This window comes from Parambassis ranga, chromosome 7 (genome assembly GCF_900634625.1).
Source record: "Parambassis ranga chromosome 7, fParRan2.1, whole genome shotgun sequence".
NCBI classification, from domain to species: Eukaryota; Metazoa; Chordata; class Actinopteri; family Ambassidae; genus Parambassis; species Parambassis ranga.
The window spans coordinates 19,788,226-19,812,611 of NC_041028.1; the positions used below are offsets into that span (position 1 = coordinate 19,788,226).

General features: G+C 43.0%; 1 protein-coding gene across 1 annotated transcript in view; it reads left to right on the forward strand.

Moving 5' to 3' along the window:
* bsna (bassoon presynaptic cytomatrix protein a) overlaps positions 1-23,511 on the forward strand; it is a 53,107-nt gene extending 29,596 nt beyond the window's left edge. The window contains exons 5-16 of the mRNA XM_028410190.1: positions 1,914-7,229; positions 9,034-9,195; positions 10,580-10,836; positions 11,200-12,115; positions 14,019-16,500; positions 17,282-17,776; positions 18,137-18,489; positions 19,355-19,448; positions 21,385-21,513; positions 22,221-22,262; positions 22,612-22,741; positions 23,375-23,511. Coding sequence (XP_028265991.1) covers positions 1,914-7,229; positions 9,034-9,195; positions 10,580-10,836; positions 11,200-12,115; positions 14,019-16,500; positions 17,282-17,776; positions 18,137-18,489; positions 19,355-19,448; positions 21,385-21,513; positions 22,221-22,261 — 10,245 coding nt within the window. The 3' untranslated portion in view covers position 22,262; positions 22,612-22,741; positions 23,375-23,511. The remainder of the gene's footprint in view (positions 1-1,913; positions 7,230-9,033; positions 9,196-10,579; positions 10,837-11,199; positions 12,116-14,018; positions 16,501-17,281; positions 17,777-18,136; positions 18,490-19,354; positions 19,449-21,384; positions 21,514-22,220; positions 22,263-22,611; positions 22,742-23,374) is intronic.
* Positions 23,512-24,386: the final 875 nt, after the last annotated feature.

The window sequence follows — 24,386 nt, forward strand, 5'->3', positions numbered from 1 at the left end:
AGCTTCTGGATCAGATTCCTCTGAAGTTTCTGTCAGTCAGTGCAGCTGTACTGTTCAGAATTCAGAGTAATGGCAGCTCTGCGACTTTGCATCCTCTCTGTTACAGCTAAAAGTATCACTCTGCACACTGCCATGCTATGTTGCACATATGGCTATACTGCATTGTTTACAGCACAGCATAGCACAGGGTGCAATCTAAGGGGTTTACCGTGTCTGCAGAGCACTTGTCATGCTGGCTGTGTGAGAGGCCATTTCATTTCCTTCATGTGGAGCAGATCCTGCTTTTCCAGTTTTAGGTCATATTCTATAAAGGAAGTGCCACCCTCCTCACTTATGCACCACCATCTTTATCTGGGATGCCTCCTGTTTCACCACGACTCCCTCTACAAGTGTTCAGTCAAGGTTGATTTTTGATGACATTTTGTCAGGCACTCTCTCCTTCCTGTGTGTTCGTATGTGGACAGACTGCTCTTTGTTGGATTGTTATCGCAATCTCCACTCCACACTGCAAAAGGTTTTCAGTGGTCCCAGCTGTATCCCCTCACGGAGTATCATTTTTTCTTCTGCTAGGCTGTAGGTTTTACATGGGTTTGTGTGGTCTATCAATACACAGTATAATGACTGACCAGGGAGAGCTTATAGTGTGTTTTGGAGCGAGAGTGTGTTTTTACTTGTCATACTGGATCGACCCTGTAATGTATGACTAGGCCTTGCTTTATACAAATAAACAAACAGGGGAGGAACACTTGTAAATCTCTAGGCCTTCCTTCCGCTCTATATATTTTAATATACATAATGAATGTTATTACATTTACAAAATTATTTTTAGATGATACTGTGAAGCCCACGAAACAAGGTGTGGAGTACACTTCCGAAAAAGCGATACGGGCCAGTAGCAATAATCTTACATTTTATTGTGTTTGTGATTAGCGAATACTCATAGGGTATTTATAATCCAGCTTTTCCTCATTTCAGTGCAGGCTAGCTTCCCTGTATGCCAGCATGTGATCCTTGTTCATGGTACCATTCCTTTTCTCACCCTCTTCATTCATTTTTTCTGCCTCAGGTTGTTTGTTGTACATATTGATTGCCTTCCTGAGGGTTGCACTACAAAGCAAGTCAAACCCAGGCAGCTTTCTTTATGTCGGCTAGCTCAACAATCTTACAAAGATAACTGACATCACTACTCACACTATTCCTCTGAACAGAACCCTATCTTAGCTTGGACACTGAGGTTCAGGTGAGTGTTCAAAAATGCAGTTGTGCATTTTCCAAGGAGGTGAAGAGGCAGTGCTTATTGTTGGAACAACAGCAGCTTTGGCTTAAGCTGTTTTTAACACAGATACAATGGTGATCTGGCTAGACTGAAGACAACCACCTAACTGAGTGCTGAGTGCAAAAACCAAAACAACCTTACAAAACTATTAGGCTTTATAGTACTACCCTCAGGATTTGTGTAAGCCTCAACTGCTCATTTTGTTTTTGTTTGCCCAATTTGGTTGTCTTGCACCTCTCTGTTATTTAAACTCACTCTTTTTCCCTCAACCAGCCTACTGTTCACAACATCAGTGTCGTTCATCTCTTTTAAACTGACACATATTACAAATTTTATTATTTAAAGGTACATTTAAATATTTTTTAATTTGTACAGAGTATAATATATTCTGGTTTCATGGAATGGGATTATTATTAGATTTTGGTTTTCCAGATGTATTTGCCTGTGTTATTTTATTTCATTTTATTTTATTTTATTTTATAAACTTAATTACTATACATCAAAAATCAGAATATTAATGTTATTCAGCCAAAATATTTTGCATGTCAATATGTTTTTACAAAATCAGACTTGCTTAATTTGAATGTGCCCCCTCCCATAAATCTAATGTATTTTTATTCCTTTCTTATCTCTTTAGGATACAAAAAACAACAGCACCCATGACTTGTCACGCAGCCCACAGAGCCTCAGTGACACTGGCTACTCGTCTGATGGCATTTCCAGCTCCCACAGTGAAATTACAGGCCTAATCCTAGAAGAGGAGATGAAGCTGAGTGAGAGAGGAATTAGTGCACGGGGTTCGCCACCAAGCCCATCTGAAATAACTAAGCTTGAAAGCTCCATGAGGCCATTGCTGGAGAAGAGCCACTCTGAAGATAAAGCAGACAGAAGGGGAAGGAAGCATAGGGAAAGAGACCTGGATAACAGAGGGAAGCAGCGTCCACGTTCTCTGTCAATCCCACCAGATGCATATGACTCTGATGAGGAACTAGAGGATATAATGGAGGAAGAAGAAAATGGCGGAGACAGGGAGGGGAAACGAAAAGAGATAAAGGAGGAAAGGGAGAAGAAAAAGGCTGAAAAAGAGGTAGAACCCACAGAGATGACGGATGAAGAGTTCATGAGGAGACAAATAATGGAGATGAGTGCTGATGAAGACAATGAGGAAGAAGAGATGGAGGAAGATGAAGATGAGGAAGATGAAGGATATGGCTATCAGAAACCCAAGAAAAGCCATCATAAGCACATCATCTCTGACTCAGGGAAAGAGAAGAGACGTCTACAGCACCACTCCAGCAGTTTTGAGGAGGAAACCAAAAGCTCTACTGATGTCTACAAAGGCTCAGTGGAAGAGGGTGAAGAAGATGTGATGGCATCACAAGGAGGCCTGAGGCGCTTTAAAACCATTGAGCTCAATAATACAAACAGCTACAGTCGAGACATAGAGCTGAGTAATGAAAATGACTTGAGCCTTGATCGGGAGCCAGAGCTAGAGATGGAGAGCCTGACAGGATCTCCTGAAGAGCGTTCCAGGGGTGACTACTCCTCCACTCTGCCGCCCACTTCATCCTCATATGGCTCAGGACAGTCTCCTACTTCTATCTCATCAATGGAAGAAGACAGTGATAGTAGTCCTAGCAGAAGGCAAAGACTGGAAGAGGCCAAACAGCAGAGGAAAGCACGCCATCGCTCCCATGGCCCTCTCCTCCCCACCATAGAAGACTCTTCAGAAGAAGATGAACTGAGAGAAGAAGAAGAACTTCTTAGAGAACAAGAGAAGATGAGAGAGGTGGAGCAACAGAGAATAAGAAGCACTGCACGGAAGACCAAAAGAGATAAGGAGGAGCTGAGGGCTCAAAGACGAAGAGAAAGGTCCAAAACACCACCCAGCAATCTCTCACCAATCGAAGATGCTTCTCCAACTGAAGAGCTCAGACAAGCAGCAGAAATGGAAGAGCTCCATCGTTCCTCTGCTTCAGAATATTCCCCTCAAAGTCTGGATTCAGAGGCTGAGGGATATGAGTCTAAACTTTACAAATCAGGCAGTGAGTACAACCTGCCCACTTTTATGTCTCTCTACTCACCAGTAGAGAAATCATCAACTACAACTACCACAGCACCATCTTCCACTTCCAAACCACTAAAGAGTGCTGAGGAGGTCTATGAGGAGATGATGCGGAAAGCTGAAATGCTTCAGAAAATACAGCAGCAGCAACAGCCACATGGAAGACATGGGCAATACTATGAGGAAGACATAAATGGACAAGGTTATGATGATGAATATGAATATGAACAAGATCAAGCAGGATATGATAATGAGGCTGCAGAGACAGAAACTGATATTTATGAGGAGATCCGACAAACATCTCAAAACATCACCAAAATGCAGCAGGCCACAGATGAGCAAGTAGAGATTGAGATTGAGAGCACTTACCCAGACAAACAATTCTTAGACACAGGCTCAGCCTTTGCTAAGCTGTTGGAGCAAAGCAATGCCCTCTTGACTCCAGGAACCAGCCCCACCCAGATCTCAGCTCCTGTCTCCTTTGCTGAGACTGGAGGACGGGTACCTGATGTCCGAGTAACCCAGCACTTCTATGCAAAGGACGGACACAAGGACAGGATCAAAAGTCAAGCAGGGAAGAATGGAATCACCCCAACAGTGGCCGCCACCACTATTGCAGCGTATGGGGTTTATGCCAGAGATGCAGTAACTATTTCTCAGACTGGTTCAAGCCATACTGTGTCATCCACTCAGTCTGATATATGTCGCCAACAAACAGGAAGTAGTGCCTCATCCTCAGCTACAGTTTCCAGTGTATGCAGCAAGATTGCAGAGATTACCCAGGCATACAGTCAAAGAGAAGTGATCACCAGGAGGGTGGGGGAGACAAGGGGGGTCCAAGTTCGAGATGGCTCAACATCTTCTACTGAAAGAATTACTGAGCCACGTTCTCCCAAATATACCACCTATTACAGAAGCACCAGTCCTCCTCTTTCTCCATCACCTCCACCGCAAAGTCCCATTCGCTCTCCCTCAAGAAGGGCGACAGCTGAGTTCTCTACACAGACTTTCAGTTCAGCATTGCGAATGGAGTCAGCTGGCACTGGGGCTATCTCTCCAGTGATGGCTCAGGGAACTCAAACGTCACATCATCCAGCTTCTCCACGACTATATAGACAGCAGTCTTCTCAAGATGCCCCATATTCCCCACCTTCAAGTCAAGCTCGGCCTATGACAGTCAACACTGCTACTTCCCCCTTGTCTTCACCTACACGATTTAGCCGACAATCAACATTTGAAAGTTACTCTCCATGTGGCAGCCCTCCAGACACACCACCTTACCAACACTCTCCTACACGTAGTTTTTATCGAACACAAAGAGTGGAGAAGGTAAACGTGGGGACAAGTATGGTCACTACAGTTAGCACATACACCAGAGGGTCTATGTCAATGGATAATATCTCCCTCTGTAGAATATCTACAGTCCCAGGCACTTCAAGGGTAGAGCAAGGCCATATAATTCAAGGTGGAAGTGTTGTGGACCTCAGAACACTCGCCAAACAACCTCCTATTATCATGACTGATGAGGGAATGGATCTCACCTCCTTTGCCACAGAAAGTAGGAAATATCATACTGGATCAGAAAGTGGCAGACATTCAACAATACAGCCACTGGTTATGAACTTGAACACCCAGGGGATCACTACACCAACCACAGTGAGTGTCACTGTGGCTGCTTCAATGTTCATGAACCAGCCAAAACAGCCAATGGTGTATGGTGATCCGCATCAAAATCGAGTAGATCTAGGTCAGGGCATGGGTTCGGCAGTGTGCCTATCCCAAAACAAACCACCAATATCGCCTCCACTTGACCCATCAATACCTAAAATTGATGCTAAACTAGAAGACCTCAGTGTCCAACAGAGAGAGCTACAAAAACAGCAGGAAAAGCTGCAGAAACAACAGGAGCTCCTTGAACAACAGTTACAGCAGCACCATCAGATGCAGCACCAGCAACAAGCATCTGCCTTGGCCAGGTATAACCTAACGGGCCAAATCGCGCCTTTACTGAAAAAAGACTTGCTGGTCAACCAGACTAGCAGTGCCTCAGCTGTGGTCAGTGTTGTTTCTCCTGTCATTAACCCTGAGCTGTATGGCACTGGCCCCATTGAAGTGAAAGGTAAACCTAGTCCTCCTGGTGTGGTGTCAGCAGTTCAAACACCTCATAGTATGGTAGTGCAGATGGATGGTGGGCCAGAGCCAGGCAGGGCAGTGACTCAGCTAGTGAAGGTAGAAGAAGGACAAGATGCTGTGGATCTAACAGGAGGCCAGATCAAACCTGAGAACCAGACGGCTTGCTGTGATGTTGTTTACAGACTTCCATTTGGAGGAACCTGTGTTGGTGGTCCAGAGAAAGAAGGTACAAGGCCTCCATCTGCTCCACCTCCCTCCTATGAAACTGACCAAAAAAGACAACCTGGACGATACTATGAATATCCAATGGATGTACGCAGTAGCTACACATTACCTTTTCCTGGTAGGCTCCAGCCTTCAATGTCTGATACAAACCTTGCTGATTTTGGGTTACAGTCCTTCCACTCAAAACAAGATCCACACCTCCAAGCCTCAGGTGAACTTCCCACAGATCTAAGTGATATAAAAAAGAGCTATGGGAGCTATGCAGGGTTGCAGTATGGTTCCTATACAGATTTACGTCATGGAGGAGACATTGCTGCCCAAGCACTGTGTATGAGAAAATATAATTCCTTGTCAAACATCAGTTCAGATTATGGCTATTCTGCTCGTGACATTGCTGGCTTCCAAGAAGCTAACTTAGCTCAGTACAGTGCTACAACTGCTAGGGAAATCAGCCGCATGTGTGCAGCACTCAATTCTATGGATCGATATGGAAGCAACCCAGACCTGATGCAGTTTGGCAGCTTGGGGAGAGGAGTCAGTCCTGCGGCATCCAGACTTGGCATGAGACAAAACCTACTCTTTGGACTAGATGGGAAACCAATTTCTCACAGTCAAGCGCTTACTAACCTTATTAATGCCAGGCAGGCCAGTCTGAGGGCTATGTACCCTGCTGCTATTAGGTCCTCTGACGGAATGATCTATTCGACTATTCAAACCCCAATTGCTTCTACACTTCCTATTACAACCCAGCCCGCCTCTGTTCTCCGCCCAATACTAAGAGGAGTCTACAGACCTTACCCCTCTGCCAACATGACACCAGTGCCCCTATCCAGTCTTACCAGACTACCACTGAACCCTAGAATGCCCTTATCTGGACAACCACCAGTCTGTTACCCAGCTCCAGGCATTCTCCAAACAACATCAACCACTACTACTACTTTTGCTTCTGCAACAACCTCAGCAACAGTAGTCTCTGTTTCCTTATCAACAACTAGCTCAACAGTTCAAGATGAACCAGTATACCTTGGGAAGGGTGCTACAGTAACGTCCTCATCAGTAGAAGTCTCCTCAGTAGGAGCTGTTGTCATTCCAACTGAGCCACAACATCAGCCAATAAACCTGTCCCAGGCACACCTGCACAGCCAACAACAAGAGAAACAAATGCCACAGCAGCCTCCCCCTGCAGCCCATGCCTACCCACCCTCAGGTACTTCATACACCCAGGACTACACCCAACCTCCAGTAGGCCCATCTGTCCCCTCCAGTGGCTTACCCATACAAGGTGGTCTTCCACCCTTCCCTCCAGCTGGTGCCATGCACAGGGAAGGCGAAACTGAAGCAGAGAGGCTGCATCGACAACAGGAGCAGCTCTTACAGATGGAGAGGGAGCGTGTAGAACTGGAGAAACTCCGGCAACTGCGCCTGCAAGAAGAGCTGGAACGGGAAAGGATGGAGCTGAAGCATCACAGGGAGAAGGAGCAAATGCTTGTACAGAGGGAGTTACAGGAGCTGCAGAACATCAAGGAACAGGTAGATGGAGGAAAAAGGAGCTGATATTTTACAGCTTTGTTTCAGGTTTTGTGGTTATAGTTTTTGCACTTGATATTGGTTTATCCATTATTTATTTAAATTGCTTTTGTGTTGTGTTGTAATGTGCATTATTTCTCCCAAATAATCCAAAAACTAATTTTTAAAAAATATATGCATGCATTTTAATGCATCCTATCAGTTCTTCCTTCCTATCAGATTTGTGTACCAAACTGATTTTTTTTTTTTTTTTTTTTTTAACATTAAATATCTAGAAAATGCAGTCTCATGTAATGATTTATTGGTTCAAAAAATGTATTTATTGTATTCAAAAATCAAAAATGCATGTCTATAGATTGCATGCTATGTTTTGAACATCATAATCATAAATATGATACATGCATGAATATGCATGTAATATGCATGTGCGTGAATGTATGGGATTGTTGTCAAATTGTCTGATTTTAGATCGTCTCATTTTTTTCTCTTGGGATTTATATAGGATTCAGTCATGGTAAAACTCTATAATCTATAGTAAGTAATTGTAAGCAAATAATACAAGGGCAGAAAAAAAATATCCTTCCATCGTGACATTGTTAAATGAACAGAATCAATGAATGAGGAGTCTTCAGTATGTATCCCAAAACCTGGAACAAAATTCTCCTTAGACTTAGACTTGTGTAATCAATTGTTTTTTTTTCTCAATCTGAACAGCGCAAATACAGTTAGGGTTAGGGGCTGGATTGATTTCAGATCCACCTCCAAGAGGTGGATCCAGCCGGATTTGAAAAAATCTGGCTAAGGTCTGAATGCAAATGCAATTAGCAAATCCGGCTAGCGACATCATATTTCCAGGTTCACAGTATCTGGGTTGTGTACAAAAGCTGTGTGTAACTAATAATTCATAGTACGAACTACATTGAACTATGAAAGCTTTGCCTGGAGTTTATTTTTTAACATGGCTACAAAATATACTGTGTTTTGGAGAGAAAACAAACAAACAAAAAAAAACGAGCAAAGGAAACGAAAGAAACAGATGCATGTCTGCAGCCAGTCTTAATGTGGTCTGAAATGGGTCTGGATTTTACGATGTGACGCCTAGCGGTTTGGAAGACACCGGATAAAACCGGATTGAGCAGTGTGTGTGCAATAGCCGAATTTGAAAATAGGTTTGAACGTATCCGGCCTAATCCGGATTTGTTTTGATCCCACTCTAGCTGGGTTAACTTTCCTCAGTCTGAATTGGGTCTTAGTTGCCCCAGCTTTTACTTTCACACTACAAAGACTGCGCAAAGACCAGCTATCCTAGCCAGCCATACCCAGTCACTCCACCACAATTTTCTCTGTCAAATTCTGCAATCCAGCCTCTTCACAGCTGGTTTCATTTGTTACAAACACTATTATAGTTATTGTAACTGTGTGGATTTTATGTGATGACTTTTTGTTTGCCTTGTTCAGAAATATTTGCAGAATTGCTGATAACACCCTCGATTTATCTGGATGTTTTTGTAGCAAATCCAACAGTCATTCATTGGTGTACCTACTCCATTGCATGTCATTGGATGTCTGTTGTTGATAGTAGACTGGCTGTTGCTCTGCCTATTAAAGTCAACAACCTTGTTCCTTTCTATCCCTTTTCTCTTTATTGTCAATAGTTCCTCAATTTTCCATCCTCTATTTTATCTTCTCTCTAATTCTTCTTTGTGTTTTTGTATATTGTGTGTTTTTTGTCCTTCTTCCCTCTTATATATATATATATATATATATATATATATATATATATATATATATATATATATATTTTTAGGTTCTACAGCAGCAGCAACAAGAACGTGAGAATCAACTAGTTCTTCAGCGGGAGCAGTTAGCCCAGCAGAAGTCCCAGCTGGACCAGATCCAGTCTTTACAGCAGCAGCTTCAACAGCAGCTTGAAGAGCAAAAGAGACAGAAGACAGCTCAGGGCACACAGGTGAGGTGTGGGGGGGGGGGGGGGGGTAGAAGGCAGGGGTTTTGGGATATCTTCTAACTATGGCATGGCATGGAAGTGACTTGCACATTTTTGGTTTACAATCTTTCTACCTTATTTTTTAAATCACAACTATTAGTTTACCCATAGTACAAATCACTGTAAATATGCAATAACACTTTGGCAGGAGAAGGAGTTACAAGTTTATCAAAGAGCTTCCAAGTTTCAAGAACCACTGTGATAGGTTTTATCAAACAGTTCAAATAGAGTCAAACAGAACAAGACTGGCAGAGAGACACACATTTTTAAGGTTCTTGAAAGAAACTAGTGAGAGATGAGTCTCAACAGCCAAGAACAACAGCAGAGACACTAGCGAAGGATTTAGACAAATCTGGAACTGAAGTGTCAGAGAAGACAGAGTAGAGTCCTGCACCAAAAGGAACTCTGAACTCTGAACTCCAAGCCAGACAAGTATGCTAGAGACAACATAGAGACGGATTACACAAACTAGAAGTGTCTCATTTGGTCAGATAAAACTAGAACTATTTGGTCACAGACACTGACAACAAATTAGCTCCCACTACAGCGAGGAAAGCGCTTGGACGCCTCACTCTCCCATTAACTTGGCTGGTGCCGGAAGCACCCCGGACACACCCTGGCATGCTTTCCAAAGTCAAGTCAAAGGGAGCAAGGCGTCTGAATGCTTTCGCCGCTCATGTCGGATCATGGATCATGGCGTTATAGTATTAGGTCTTATCTTTGTTTTTAAGCTACATCAAAATCCTTGTTTGGTTTAAGCTATGTCAAAATCTTACCCTTAGCTATGTTTCACCAATGAAGAGACAGAGTTTTTTCTGTCTCTTATCACTTGGAAAACTGTCAATGAGTCCATCGTCATCTGCATCCAGAACATCAAATTCAGACTGAGTAATTTTTTCTTTTCTTGTCCTGGATTCATGTTTTTACGTCCAGTACGATGGTTCAGTTGCCATGATTTAGATACACCAGGGAGAGAAAACAAACAGACAAAAGGTCAGAGTCATGCTGAAGTTCAGTTCACCTCAACTACTGGTCCCTCAGATTCAATGTTTAATAAGCCAAAAACATGCAGAGATATACAGAGATGTATAACACAAAGCACATGGTTTCCACATTCAGACCGTGGTGGCAGTATAATGCTGTGAGGATGATTCAGTGCATTGGGAACTGGAATTCTTTTTAGGGTAGAAGAAATCAGGTTTAACTGCCAAGTGGGCAGTTTGTCATCCTACCAATCTTGCAAAAATGCAACAAAGACGATGCTTTGGTGTCAGTGAAAGTTGACCTTTTGTTAGATTGTGTTGAACTTCAAGGACCAACATTCTTAAAACTATTTTTGTTTCTACAGCTGGACATGAATGGGCAGCCTCTACACCCCTACACAGACGCTCATATAGGCTCCCGTTCCCTCCCCAACTCCTCATCAGAAATGTGTCTGAGGACCCAAGAGGATCAAATGGAGGCCAGGACCAACATGAGGAAACACAGCTCCATGAGCAGATTGAGCAGGGATGGTTTAGATGGAGATGGTGTGGTGTTCTATGGGTCTTCTCGCAGGATTGTTGATAGCTGCGTGCAGACTGATGATGAAGACGGAGGGGAGAGGTAACAAAACATGTGTGTGTTTGTATGTGTGTATGTCTGGTTCGTGGCAATGGTAATCTTGATCATCTAGTTTTCAGTTCAGTTATGCTATAGATGATTCTTTCATTAACTGATGTAGGTTGTTGCACCTCTTCTCTAAGCAAGTAATCCGGGACACCCATTCTGTATTTATCTACTTTATTAAATAGAAAACAAAATACCTCCATTTTGATGTATACAGTTTGTTTTCAGAGTTAAATTTGTAGAAGCTACCAAAAACAGTTACACAGTTTTCATAAATGTCCAAAAAATGAAAAAAGAATAGAAAGAAAGGAATAAGTCATTGGAAATCAGACTAAGAACAACTTAACTCTCCATCACCAGGTACATGATGCGTCATCGCACCAGGAGGCGTGGTCGCAGTGTTGACTGCTCTGTCCAGACAGATGATGATGAGGACAAGGCTGAGACAGAGCACCCAGTCCGCCGAAGACGTTCACGTTTTTCACGACATTCTGAGTCCAGTGCAGCTAGCAGCGGCACTGCCACATCTGCAGCAGACACCAAAACTGACACACACAAGATGCTTTCCTCAAGCATCGCTATCCAGACCATCAGTGATATGTCCTGCCAGACAGAAATGGAGCATCTAGGAAGAGTCTCCCCAGCAATCCATGTAACAGTACCAGACCCTAACAAAGTAGAGATTTTGCACTACATCTCTGGACCAGAGAGAACCCAAAAGGGTCAATCTCTAGCATGTCAGACTGACTCAGAAGCCCATTCACATATTGCTGTAGCTCCCCAGCTGAGTGTACCAACCACAGTCAGTCCATATTCTTCCTCTACCAGTACCGGAACACATCAATCCGGTTCTGACCTTCTAGGCCAGCAGCAGCACATTGCAGCAAATGCAGCCAAGTTTGATCGCCGGCGCCCTGACCCACTTGACATCAACTATCAGCCTCACAACCACCTCCACAACGAATCTATCTCCAGCCTCATCCGGCAGCAGCAGACAGCTCCAAAATCTCCACAAGTTCTCTACTCTCCTGTGTCCCCAGTGTCCCCTCACCGTCTGCTAGAGACTTCTCTGTCAAGTGAGAGGCTGAACAAAGCCCATGTCACACCTCAGCAGAAGTCCTACACAGCCGAGTCTCCCCAGCGACACCCCTCTGTGCCCCGCCCAATCAAGAGCACCCAAAGGTCTATGTCAGATCCCAAGCCCCTCAGCCCCACCACAGATGAACACACCAAAGCTAGGCTGTCCCTGTATCAACAACAAGCACTCCAGAGCCAGGTAAAGTCACACAAGAATTAGAATTAATGTGGATTGTTTAAGGGTACAGTCATCCACATAAACTTAACGAGCACATAATAAGAACACAAACAAGTGCTCAGATTATTTCCTTTAAGAAGTAACAGACACCACTCCATTTATATACAGATACACAAATGTATAGATATATTGTTCTACAGATATGGTAGTATGCATTAAATAAACAATCTCTCATTAGGGCATAAAAAAATCAAACTTTTTTTCATGCATCACTACAGTCACAAACCACTGACAATACTGCAAAACTGGTGCACAACAACTTATAGTAGGGCAGTGACAAATGGTGCAGTCAGTCTACAACAGCCAGTGTCCTTTGGATAAAGTCACACAAGCATTTGTTACACAAAAGCTTTGAGCAGAGTATGGGGCATATCCTAAAAAATAGCAGACTCAGTGACATCTGAGAGAACAGTGAGAATGAGGGTGACAGTGTTTTCTAACAAACATCTAAATTACATCCAAACAATCAATCAAACTTAATTGAATATCCTGCTCCATGGTCAGCAATATTTTCAACATTTATGTCTAAAGGGTGTAACACCTTGCAGACATCTACAGGCCCCAGCCCTTCACAAAAACCAACAACCTAAAGCTTGTTAGGTCAATATGACAATTAAAATCCCCAGCAATAATGATGCTTTCTACCAAAAAGTGTGTATGTTTAGAAAATGCATCTATTGAAATTTGGGAGGATGAGCTTGGGGACAGAAAACATTATGAATGTCATGACTGGAAATAATAGGAGGGCCCTCAATGCAAAACATTTCAACTATTCAGTGCAAAAGGCTTAATTTAAATTCAAAGTTTGAATGAAGCTGAAGTATTCGATATTAGACAAAAATTAGAAACTTGCAAAAAATCAAATAAAATAGAATAAATACAAATCTAAACTAGGAAACTGAAGGCGAAAAAGTGATGAGAGTGTCGAATATTATAGAGACAAGTAAACAAGTGACAGTTGACAAGGGGAAGCACCGGACTATACAGTAAATACAAGGAAATCAATAAAGGTGGGCCAAGCAGTTCCAAAAGAGGTAAACACAACAAAGTGAGTGACAATGGAGCATGGAGCACTGGATTCAGAGTTCTCTCAGCTTCCTCTTCAACTTGCCAAATCCTTTTCTGACTTTAAAAAGAACATAGGCTTGATTGCCTCATAGATTAAAGTCTGGGCATCCTTTCTGCAATGTCTAGATCAATGAAGCTGAGGGTGTGTTGGTTCAGTTTTTAAAAAACAAAACATACTTTGTTTTTTTGTAGTTTATTATAGCTTTAGGTAGACCAGTGCTATAACCATGAAAAAAGTTTCTTGAAAGCAATTTGCATTATTTTTGTAATAACCAGAATACTGCATCACAGTTGTCTCTAATTTAATGTTTGTATGTCTTCTAATACAAACTCCGCTCTTGTTTCCTGTTGTCCTTGTCTCTTCGTCTGTATGTCTTTTGTATGTCCCTGTTGTTGCATTGTTTCCTTGTTTATGCTGTTCCTTTACTATTTTCCTTTCTTTTGAGTTTTTCTTCCTCCTGTCCAATTCATACATTTTGCATGATTGTCCTCATTCCACTTCATCTTTCACCTCACACTGTACCTCTGACAACCATACCCTTCAACTCTATGCTTTTGTCCCTGTTTTATTCTCTTTCAACATACTTGTTCTGAATCTTCTTTATCCCTTTCTTCTCTGTTCTTTTTTCATATTTTGTATATTCATCACGTGCCCTCCTATTTTGTCTTCTGCCTACCCTTTACATCTCCTATCCAAATCTGCTCTCCACACTCGTCTGTTCTTTTGTTCTTCCATGGCCTCCCTATATGTTCCAATTCTTCCATCCTTCCCTTCCTCTCTCTCTCTCTCCCCCAGCTGGCAGCTCTACAGCAGAGCTCACTGCTACGCAAGGTCAAGCGAACCCTGCCCAGCCCTCCTCCAGAGGAGTCTACAACAACAGCTCATCTGCCCATGATGACGCCCGCCCTCCAACAGGTCTACCTGCCTTCCGTGCCCAGCCTCAAGCCCAGCTCCAGGTCCGGCTTGGCTGCTAAAGCAAGCCTCCTCAAAGATCTTACCTATGAGCTGAAGGCTGTGGAGCAAGAATCAACGAAACTGAGAAAGCAGCAAGCTGAACTGGAGGAAGAAGAGAAAGAGATCGATGCAAAGCTGAGATACCTAGAGCTGGGGATACATCAACGCAAAGAGACACTAGTCAAGGAGAGGGAGAGAAGAGACATTGCCTACCTGAGGTGTATGGGTGACACTAGGGACTATATGTCTGATAGTGAGTTAAATAATCTACGTTTAGCAGCTGCAGCTTCATCTCATGAGACCAATGGGCTACTAACAACCAGACCAAGCACTGCCCCTCTCAGCCAGTTTACCAGTGACATCAACACAGCGGCCCAGTATCCACCCACCTCATCCTTTCTCTCCTGTCAGTACCCCCAAAGTCAACCAATGGCACCTTCCCAACAATCAAGTGTGCCATACCAGTCTACAACATTTAACCAGCCTCCATACCCAACAGTGTCACAGTCACAGGCATTACCACAGCCCACACCTCTTCAGAGTCATGCCCCTCCTCCTGGACCTTCCTATCAGTCTCAAGGCTCTTATCCTTCCCACACCTACCCTCAGACTCAGCCCCCATACCCCCAGACAGACCTGGGGATACCCGCTGCACCTCAGCCCCCGCCAGGGCATACAGGTTTTGCGCCTGCACCACCTGGTCCACCCCCATACCCAACTCACAGCTCAGCCTATCCCAGTGCTGTGTCGTCCTACCCCAGCCAAACCACTCCATACCCTGGGCAGCCGCAAGCTGATATCCTGACAGTTCATCGAGGAAGACCTAGACAGACTTCACTTAGCGATTTGGAGCACAAGATGCCCACCAACTATGAAACGATCAGCAACCCCACAGTTGTGGTTACTACAACGGCCCAGGATGCTACTTATTCCAGTGCAGCCCCTTCCTATGGTCAGTACACTGGATCAACAACCATGGCAAGCTCCTATGGGCCCTATGGCTCAGCACCAGTGTCCAGCAGCTACGGTGGGTACTTTACAGTGCCTCCCAGCACTTATGGCCAGTACACATCAAGCTCAGCTGTTTCCTATAACCATTACACAACAACCACTGCTAATACTTATGGCTACACTGCCACCACAGCCAGTTCTTATGGACAATACACATCCACAGTTTCCTATGGCCACTCTGTAGATACTCCCTCCACCTACAGCACAGCAGAGGGGGTGTATGGGGCTCCAGGCTTAGAACAAAACACTCCAAGGAACTATATGATGATTGATGATGTAAGCGAGCTGACGGCAAAAGACGGGCTGGGCACGACGACAGGGGACATGATTCATCATGGCGGCAGCGGGCGTTACCCGGGCGACATCCACAGCCATAGCAGCACCACTGGCAGCACGACGCGTGGGGGAACTGGCAGCTCCCCTTATGGCAGGGCACCCGAGGAGGAAGCAGCGATGCAGGAAGAGCTGTACGACCACCATGGCAGGGGTAAGAGCAGCTACAGGCACGGACCACTAGGGGGCAGCAACAGCGTGAGTGCTAGCATAGGTGGGGGATCCCCCTATTACTATGACTACGACTACAAACATGGCAGCATCCGCTCTGGGGTACAGAAACCTTTGTCATCCTCCAGAAGCCTTCTGGCTCCTGCTGTCATGTCTTCCAAGCGAAGCAAGCACAGGAAACTGGTGAATCTGGAGCAAAAAATTTCCAAGTTTTCTCCCATCGAGGAGGCTCGGGATGTGGAGGCAGATCTGGGCTCCTATTCCTCAGTGACAGGTGGGTCTTACCCCACCTCCCACATTCGGGGGCGCCAGCTGATCGAGGATTATGGCTTTAAAAGGAGTGCGTACGAGAGCGCAGCTCATGGTAGTCAATACAGTGGTAATGCGGTGGAGGAGGACGATTGGATTTACTACATCTCCACTGGCCGATCCCGTTCCACTGGCTATGGCATGGACAAGATATCAGCCAGAGACTACCATGGGTATCGCAGCCGATCCTATGAGAGGGACGAGCGCTCCTATCGATCTGGCCACAGCAGGGGGCGCCACCCAACCCGGCAGTATTCGGAAGAGGAAAGCCCACTCAGCCCCTTGGGGAGGTTCATGGTTTCTAAGAGGTCATCCAGCTTAGGTCCCGACCTGTATGACAATCGCAGCAGTAGATATTATTATTATGGCCAGTACGGTTCCAGCCACTCGTTGCCAGACGTTCAAGACCACATAAGGGACCTTCCCCGGACGCATGTCTACAAATCGGATGATACATACTTTATAGACGATTATCATTGCGCTGTGTCAGACAGCGAAGGTAATTGTGGGACCTGAATTCCCACACAGTCTCACTACCTAATACTGCCCCCACCGTTTATCTAAATGTCCCCCACCCAACTAGAGGCTATGCTTACCAAAGAGAAAGAGAAAGAGAGACAGAGATAGTCGTTGCATGCTGATGTTTATTCTACCTGAGAGTCACATGGAGCTCTCTTATCAGTGAACTGCTGTCTGTCTGCCTGCCTGCCTGTCCGTTCCTCTGCCTGTACGTCCAGTTGTCTGTTCAGTCGCATGGTTCTTCAGCGTGGTCATTTTCGTCACACTACACTCTTATTCACTTGAAAGGTCTATGCACGACACGAATGGGGTGTTTTTTTTTTCCAAGAGTGTCTTTGGCATTGGTGTTTTGTTTACATGTTTTAATTTATGAAATATTTGTCTACACTGCAAAACTGTCTATGTATTAAAACTTATTGCGTAAGTGCTATTTAATATATAAAACTTAAAACAAAAATAAAGAAGCATAAGATTCAAGGAAATCAGTTGTTTATAGTTACTTTTAAAAATTAATCACACAGCTGCCGTTCAAGACAGTTTTGCCGTGTATTATCTGGTATTGTGTGAAGTTGATATGTGTAGTAAATTCTGCATGAATGTAAACTTATTTTCATTTCTTGCCTTTCTTTTTTTGTCTTCCCCCACCTGCTTTTATTTTGCATGCGGTTGGTCTTCTCCCATCCTCTTCCTTCTTTCAGCCTGCATGCTGCTGTCTCCAAAAGACTTGGAGATTGACTGTGATCTGCTCTCGGTTTCCCAAGCCTACCATCTGGGCCAAGAAGAAACTGACTGGTTTGAGAAGCCACGTTCCAGTTCTCGGCACTACGGCCACTCATCTGGGAGGAGCAGGCATGGTGTCAAACACACCTACCATGACTATGATGAGCCTCCAGAGGAGGACCTGTGGCACCAGGATGAGTACAGCCATGGAGGTCGACACTCATCTTCCCGTGACCACAGACATCATGGCAGTACTACCCGCCACTCATCTACGTCACGTCATTCAGATGAGCAGAGGTCCTCCAGGTCATCAAAGGGGCACCCAAAAGATTCAGCTGTACGCCATGACCCTTCAGGACGATCTTCATCTACAGGAAGGCGTGGAGAATCCCGATCTGGAGGGTACCACTCTTCAGACTACTCCAGGGACCCATCTGGACACCATCACAGCCAGCGCTCCTCCAGACAGGGGGACCCACACAGGTCTTCACGCAGCAAGTCTCAGGGGCCAGTGGACATGCAGGGTCAAGGACCAGGTATGTACAATAGACTTTTACATCTGACATTGAATCTCATTTAAGTATGTATTTAAATCACCACAATTTAAATAATCATTTAATTTTGTTATAAAGGATTAAAAAAACCTCTAGGAATTTCTATATAATGTTAAGTTTAATACATTAGTTTTAATATTATTATTATTTATATATTATATATTATATATTATTATTAATATTTAATATATTGTATTAAGTTTATTACATTTTAATAATAATGTTAAGTTTAATACAATATTAAACTTATTACACTTAAGTTTAATAAGTTTAATACACTTTAATATTAAGTCAGTTTTGGAATAAGGACAACTCCAGCCACTTTTCCTTTTCCCAACCCAGGCTCCTCCAGGTCTGGCAGCAGCTCTACCCGTGCTCAGGGTTCTGCTGGTGGACCTACAGGGTCAGGGCGACAGGGTGTCCTAGGTTCCCAGACAGATGGGGCTCCAGGACAGAGGACCCAGCTCCAGCAACAAGCCCAGACATCAGCTGCCAGGCCAGGGCAGCCGAGCACCACAGCAACAACTGGCCCTCAGCAGCAGCCCCCAGCTACAGGACAGGGCATGGGCATGGGCATGGGCATGGGTATGGGTATGGGGCAGGGCCAGGCAAAGCCAGGACAGATGGGACCAACAGGTGGACCCATGGGCCAGGCCAGGCAGACAGGTCCAGCAGGAACAACACCATCCAGCATAGTAAGCACACTATGCAACAGAAGCGAGAAAAATACGAGTTACATAGTTAATAATAATAATAATAATAATAATAATAATAATAATAATAATAATAATAATTATTATTATTATTATTATAATGCTAGTAGAATTAGAACAATCATTCAATTATTGAATCTCAACTTTTGTGTAACATATTTGCAGTTCAGCTAGCTAAATTTTATATTGTGCATAGACTGATCAGCTGAAATGTGAAATGATTTATATGTTTCATTTTAAATTATGCAGCCAATTATTCTAAAAGCTCCAACAGGACTGTAAATACAGTAGCAGTAAGCAATGAACAGGAAATTGAATGTGACTTCTCATTCAGTCTGCAATCTCATTCACTTTTGCGGTCCATTGTGTAATTAAAAACACTGTAAATAATGCAATGTGACATTATACATCACTATGCATCATCTGTGTTTAGCAGCAGCTAAACTGATGTCAGGTGGAATCAAATGCAGAATAGCAGAACTGTTGGAATATGTTGGACTATTTGAAGAGAGATTGATAAAATATGGGTATTGTTATCAGAAACATTTTGGTTTGCGTATTTTCTCTGAAACATTCCTTTAAAATGACAGCAGATATCAACACAAATCAGCCACTGGGAATTTTTGGATTCACCTTCCTCATCACTAGACAGCTTTAGCTCAGTAAAAGTAATTGATGACAAAAATATTTGGCACTTGATATAAAATGCTAACAATCATCATTATAAATCACAACAAAATACACCTTTCACTGATGTTTTTGTTCTGGTGTCTTGTTCTCTTTTTGTCTGCCATTTTCTACTCTAAATGATGAGCGTTTTCTCCCCCTTTGCTCTCTCTCTTTCTAGCCTAAGATCGACACACCTCCAGCTACAGCTATTGGAGCAAAAGCTGCTCCCATCTTGGCCTCAAAAGCTGCTCAGCCCCCACTTACAGGCATAGGTACTGTATATCCATCACACACACACACATACTTGTACAGCTATATTTGTAAGGACAGTCATTGTGTGAAGAATGTCCTCATTGTACAAAAATGTCCACAATTTAATGGTCTAAAGCTCAAATTGGCACACATACACACACATCCAGCATCAAGCCCTTTGATGTTTAAGTTATTAGGACAACATACCAACAAAGTGAATTTTTTATACTAATTAGCTGGACAGCCTGTTAAAGGTTCTAGATGTATGAATCATATAACTCTAGGTAATAATGCCAGCTGTGGCTGCTCTGTGAACCACAGTTTCCACCCAGCTGCTTGCACTTACATGCATGCTGACATACTATTCCATACATCAAGCTAATTAGGGCGGCTGTGGCTCATGCGGTGGAGAGGTTGTCTGCTGGTGGTTGCCCCTCAGTGGTTGCATAATTGATGTGTGCTTGTGTGCATAATAGGGTAAAAGTTGTGCAAAGGCTTTGAGCAGGGAGGAGATGTAGATATAAATACAGACCACTTACTGTATGTGATTTATTTATTTATTAATTGATAGCATTAACTGTAAATTCCTTTACACATAAATCAGTCCACAAGTTGTTGGTCCAATGCGAGTGGTGGAGTAGGTATAAGTTATAATATAGTTCTTCACAATTTGGCAGTAAAAGGTTCATACCTGCTCATTTGTATTTTGCATTATACATGTGTTATATGGCCTTATCATGTAACACACCAGGGTATTCAATGCACCACATTTTGCTAGATTTTGTCAGGATGAACACAACTAGTGGAAGCCTGGATCTAAGGAAATCTATTGACAAAACTGCAAGCAAGCAAATGAATAAAGCCCAAAGGCGCATTGGTGAGGTCACACACTGATGTTGGTCAAGAAGGCCTGGCATTCAGTCTCCGCTCCAATTCATCCCAAAGGTGTTCTATTGGGTTCAGGTCAGGACTCTGTCATCCATGTCTTTATGGACCTTGCTTTGTGCACTTGTGCACAGTCATGTTGGAAGAGGAAGGGACCTGCTCCAAACTGGTCCCACAAGTCCCTTCAAAGTCCCTTTCACTGGAACTAAGGGGCCAAGCCCAACTCCTGAAAAACAACCCACACCATAATTCCTCCTCCACCAAATTTCATAGTCGGCACAATGCAGTCCGAAATGTATTGTTCCCCTGGCAACCTCCAAACCCAGACTCGTCAGATTGCCAGATGGAAAAGCGTGCTTCATCACTCCAGAGAGCGTATCTCCACTGCTCTAGAGTCCAGTGGCAGCGTGCTTTAGACCACTGCATCAGATGCTTTGCATTGCACTTGGTGATGTGTGGCTTGGATGCAGCTGCGCAGCCATGGAAACCTATTCCATGAAGCTCCCTGCATACTGTACTTGGCCTAATCTGAAGGTCACATGAAGTGGAGCTCTGTAGCAACTTCACTTGACTGTGAAGAAAGTCGGAGACCTCTTTGCACTATGCGCTTCAGCATCCGCTGACCACTCTCCGTCAGTTTACGTGGCGTACCACTTCGTGGCTGAGTTGTTGTTGTTCCCAAACTCTATCATTTTGTTATGATAGAGCTGACAGTTAACTGTGGAATATTTAGGAGCAAGGAAATTTCATGTCTGGATTTGTTGCACAGGTGGCATCCTATGACAGTTCCACGCTGGAATTCACTGAGCTCCTGAGAACAGCCCATTCTTTCACAAATGTTTGTAAAAACAGTCTGCATGCCCAAGTGCTTGATTTTGTCCACCTGTGGCCAGACCAAGTGATTAGGACACCTGATTCTGATCATTTGGATGCGTGAGCGAATACTTTTGGTAATGTAGTGTATATATCAGCGAACAACAATAACAACACTGCACTGTCATCACAGAAATAAATATTATGTAAATAAATAGCAGCAGCACCTCCTCTCCCTCTCTCTGTTTTTCTGTCCAGGCTCCAAAGCCGCTCCTAGACCCGGAGGCATTGGCAGCGCAGCAGGTCAGCCTGGCATGGAGGGAGACAGCATGTTATCCAAGATCCTGCCTGGAGGAGCTGCTGAGCAGGCCGGCAAACTGGGAGAAGGTACAACAAACACAAAAAACAGTCTGTGCACATAAACAGTGTGTGTGCCTTAAATCACATAGAATAGAAGTAAGTGTTTGATAATCACCATGATAATAGGAGATGCTTTTAGTTAGATCTTACTTGTTTGTTCTATATAAAGGCATAAATTGATTAGAACTGACAACTGCATACTGCAAAAAATGTAACCACAAGATGAACATCTCCACAGCATAAAAAGGAATAAACTGGTGTGTACGTGCTGTAGCCTCTGCTCTGTGTCCAGTGTACAGAGGATGAGTTAACAAATACTGCAGCAGTAGTCTGTATTGATTAGTGTCTGGCACAGTGTAATAATATCCTGGACAACCAGCAAGCAGACATTTGGCACTGACTTTGGCTTAACACAAGCCATAGTAGCTTGTATGATGTGTTGACTTTACACATGTGGACATTCCTGCTGTGCATATATAAAATTATTTTTATGAATGGATACATCTGTAAGCAGTTGAGTCTAGTGAGAGAAATGTGCCAAAAATTTAATATAGAAGAAAGAATAAGCACCACACGAGACAAGACACTCAGATGTGTGCTCGCACCAGTACAACAAAACACATTTTTGTTGACAGGGCTGCGATATGATACATTTTGTCTGTGGCCCTGTGGTAGCTGTAGTCATATTTTCTTTATCTAGATCATACACATAACTCTCTTCCCTTTTGTTTCAGCTATCTCTGGTTTTGGCAAGAAGTTCACCTCTTTCTTCTAAGGTACACAGATCAAAGTTGTGCATTTTTTAAAAACATTTTTGTTTGGAAAGTTGTAAGCAAAGTGAGACAAAATAAACAGAATAAACCCTGTAAACATAAAACTGGACTATTCATGTATTTTTCTACAGTTTATTTATTCTTCACAGCAAGCTTCAGTCAAACAGGCTGGCGAGAAAATATATTGGTTTAATTATTTGCATTTATAAAATACACACATACAAAACAACATCTTCTGAATGAACATCATATATAACATGGTTAGAAACAGAATGTTTAAAATGTATTGTAGTGTATAGACATTTTTATTCTGTTTTTTAATTTTTATTGTTTTATAACCATGCATCTGTAGGACTACAAACATTTAAAAAAAAAGAAGTCAAGGGGCCTTGTACCAGAAAAACCTGAAGTTCCATGTAAAAGATGGGAGAGAGGAGAGAGGAAGAGAGAGAGGGAAACAGAGAGGAGAGCCAAGCTTACACGTGAGTATTGTCTTAATGCTCTTAAATCTTTTACAATAGAATAGAATAGAATAGAATAGAATAGAAAATACTTTATTCATCCCAGGCTGGGAAATTTCACAATTGTATTTATACTGGAAGCTGTTGTTTAACATCAACAAAGTTTGGACACTTTGCAGATAGTCTATCAGAAATAATGGTAACAAAAATGCATGTGAGATGCTACATGCAGCATTATATACAACAGGTCCAGGGCCAATAAGAACAACAATCTCTACATTGTTTTATCTCTACATTGATGCTTTTTATATGTAAAACTGTTAAAAGGAGAAGGTTTTATTCTGGACCAAAAAGTGTATCTTGATGTCCTCAATGTTTTATTGTTTTTATTCCCACCACAATCAGATGACGTGTATTTGTTTATTAACAGAAAATAGGGGTACTAATTTTTGATCATGAGTGTAAGTGTAGGCACAGAGGGACATTTCTAAACCTTTGTTTTTTTATGAAAACATTGGTCCCTGAGTTTCGGCCTGGCATTAGTCCATAAAAATAACATAGCTGCTTCTGATAAGGGACTCGGAAAGAGATCACCCTCTCCACTCTTTGTACCATACAGGTATATTATGTTGACATTTGTTTTGTTTTTTTTAGATCATTCCAATAGGAAAGCCAACAGCCATCTTCAGAAGGACTCCTTGTTCAGTCAACCACCCCAGCCAAAGCGTGATATCTGGCTATTGGGAAAACCCCAGAAACACCCTGCAGCATGTCTGAAAAATGACCCCAACAATAATTTGGATGTTCTTCCTTCACGCTAGTAGAGGCAGCTCTACTTCTACTAAGGATCTACACAGCTTTGTAAGATAAGCTGAACCAACGGAGGCCGTATGCCGCTGTAGTCCTTCATGCCTCAGTTTTCAAAGGAAGGAAGTAGATACTCCCATATGCTGATAACTCCATGATTTATACAAGAGCTACTTTTTCCTGCTAACAGTGTACAGGAAACGGTAGCTTTATTTTAGGTGTGGTGGCACTCAGGAGGAGTCTTTGGTTTCACAGTCCTGTCTTCAGGATCTGCTGCGATTATAGCAGCAAACGTGCCTCTCTCCTCTTTTCTTATCTCCTCTCCACGAAAGGAATGAATGAGGGAACTGTAATAAAACCCTAAAAAATGTTTTTTCTGGTACTAAAGACCTCTTTTTAGATTAGTCTAGATGTGATTTGAGTTATTGAAATGTCACATTGAATGAATAAGACAATGCTAACAATGTAGCTGACACAGAAGGAGTGTTAGCATGCATTTCTTTCCACAGTTTGCTCTGTTTCTATCTACATTCCAGATTGGAACTGTTCCCCTTCTCCTCACCTCTCTGTGTTTCTTGAATGCTGTTTCTTATTTCTTTCTAATCCCCGTTTAAAAATCCACAACTTGCCATGTCTTTAAAAGTGTATAGTGGATTTAAAAAAAAAATGTAGGAATTTGGAATGCATGGAACTTTATATCCAAGACCTTACACTGTTCATCATAACTTGAGAGAGGCCATAAAGACACTGGAAAACACATCTTAGTTAGACAATGTAATTACAAACAAAGAAGAGAGATTACTGTTAAGCAACACACAGGGATCTAACCGTCAGAATAAGAGGAGTCTTTTGTGTTTTC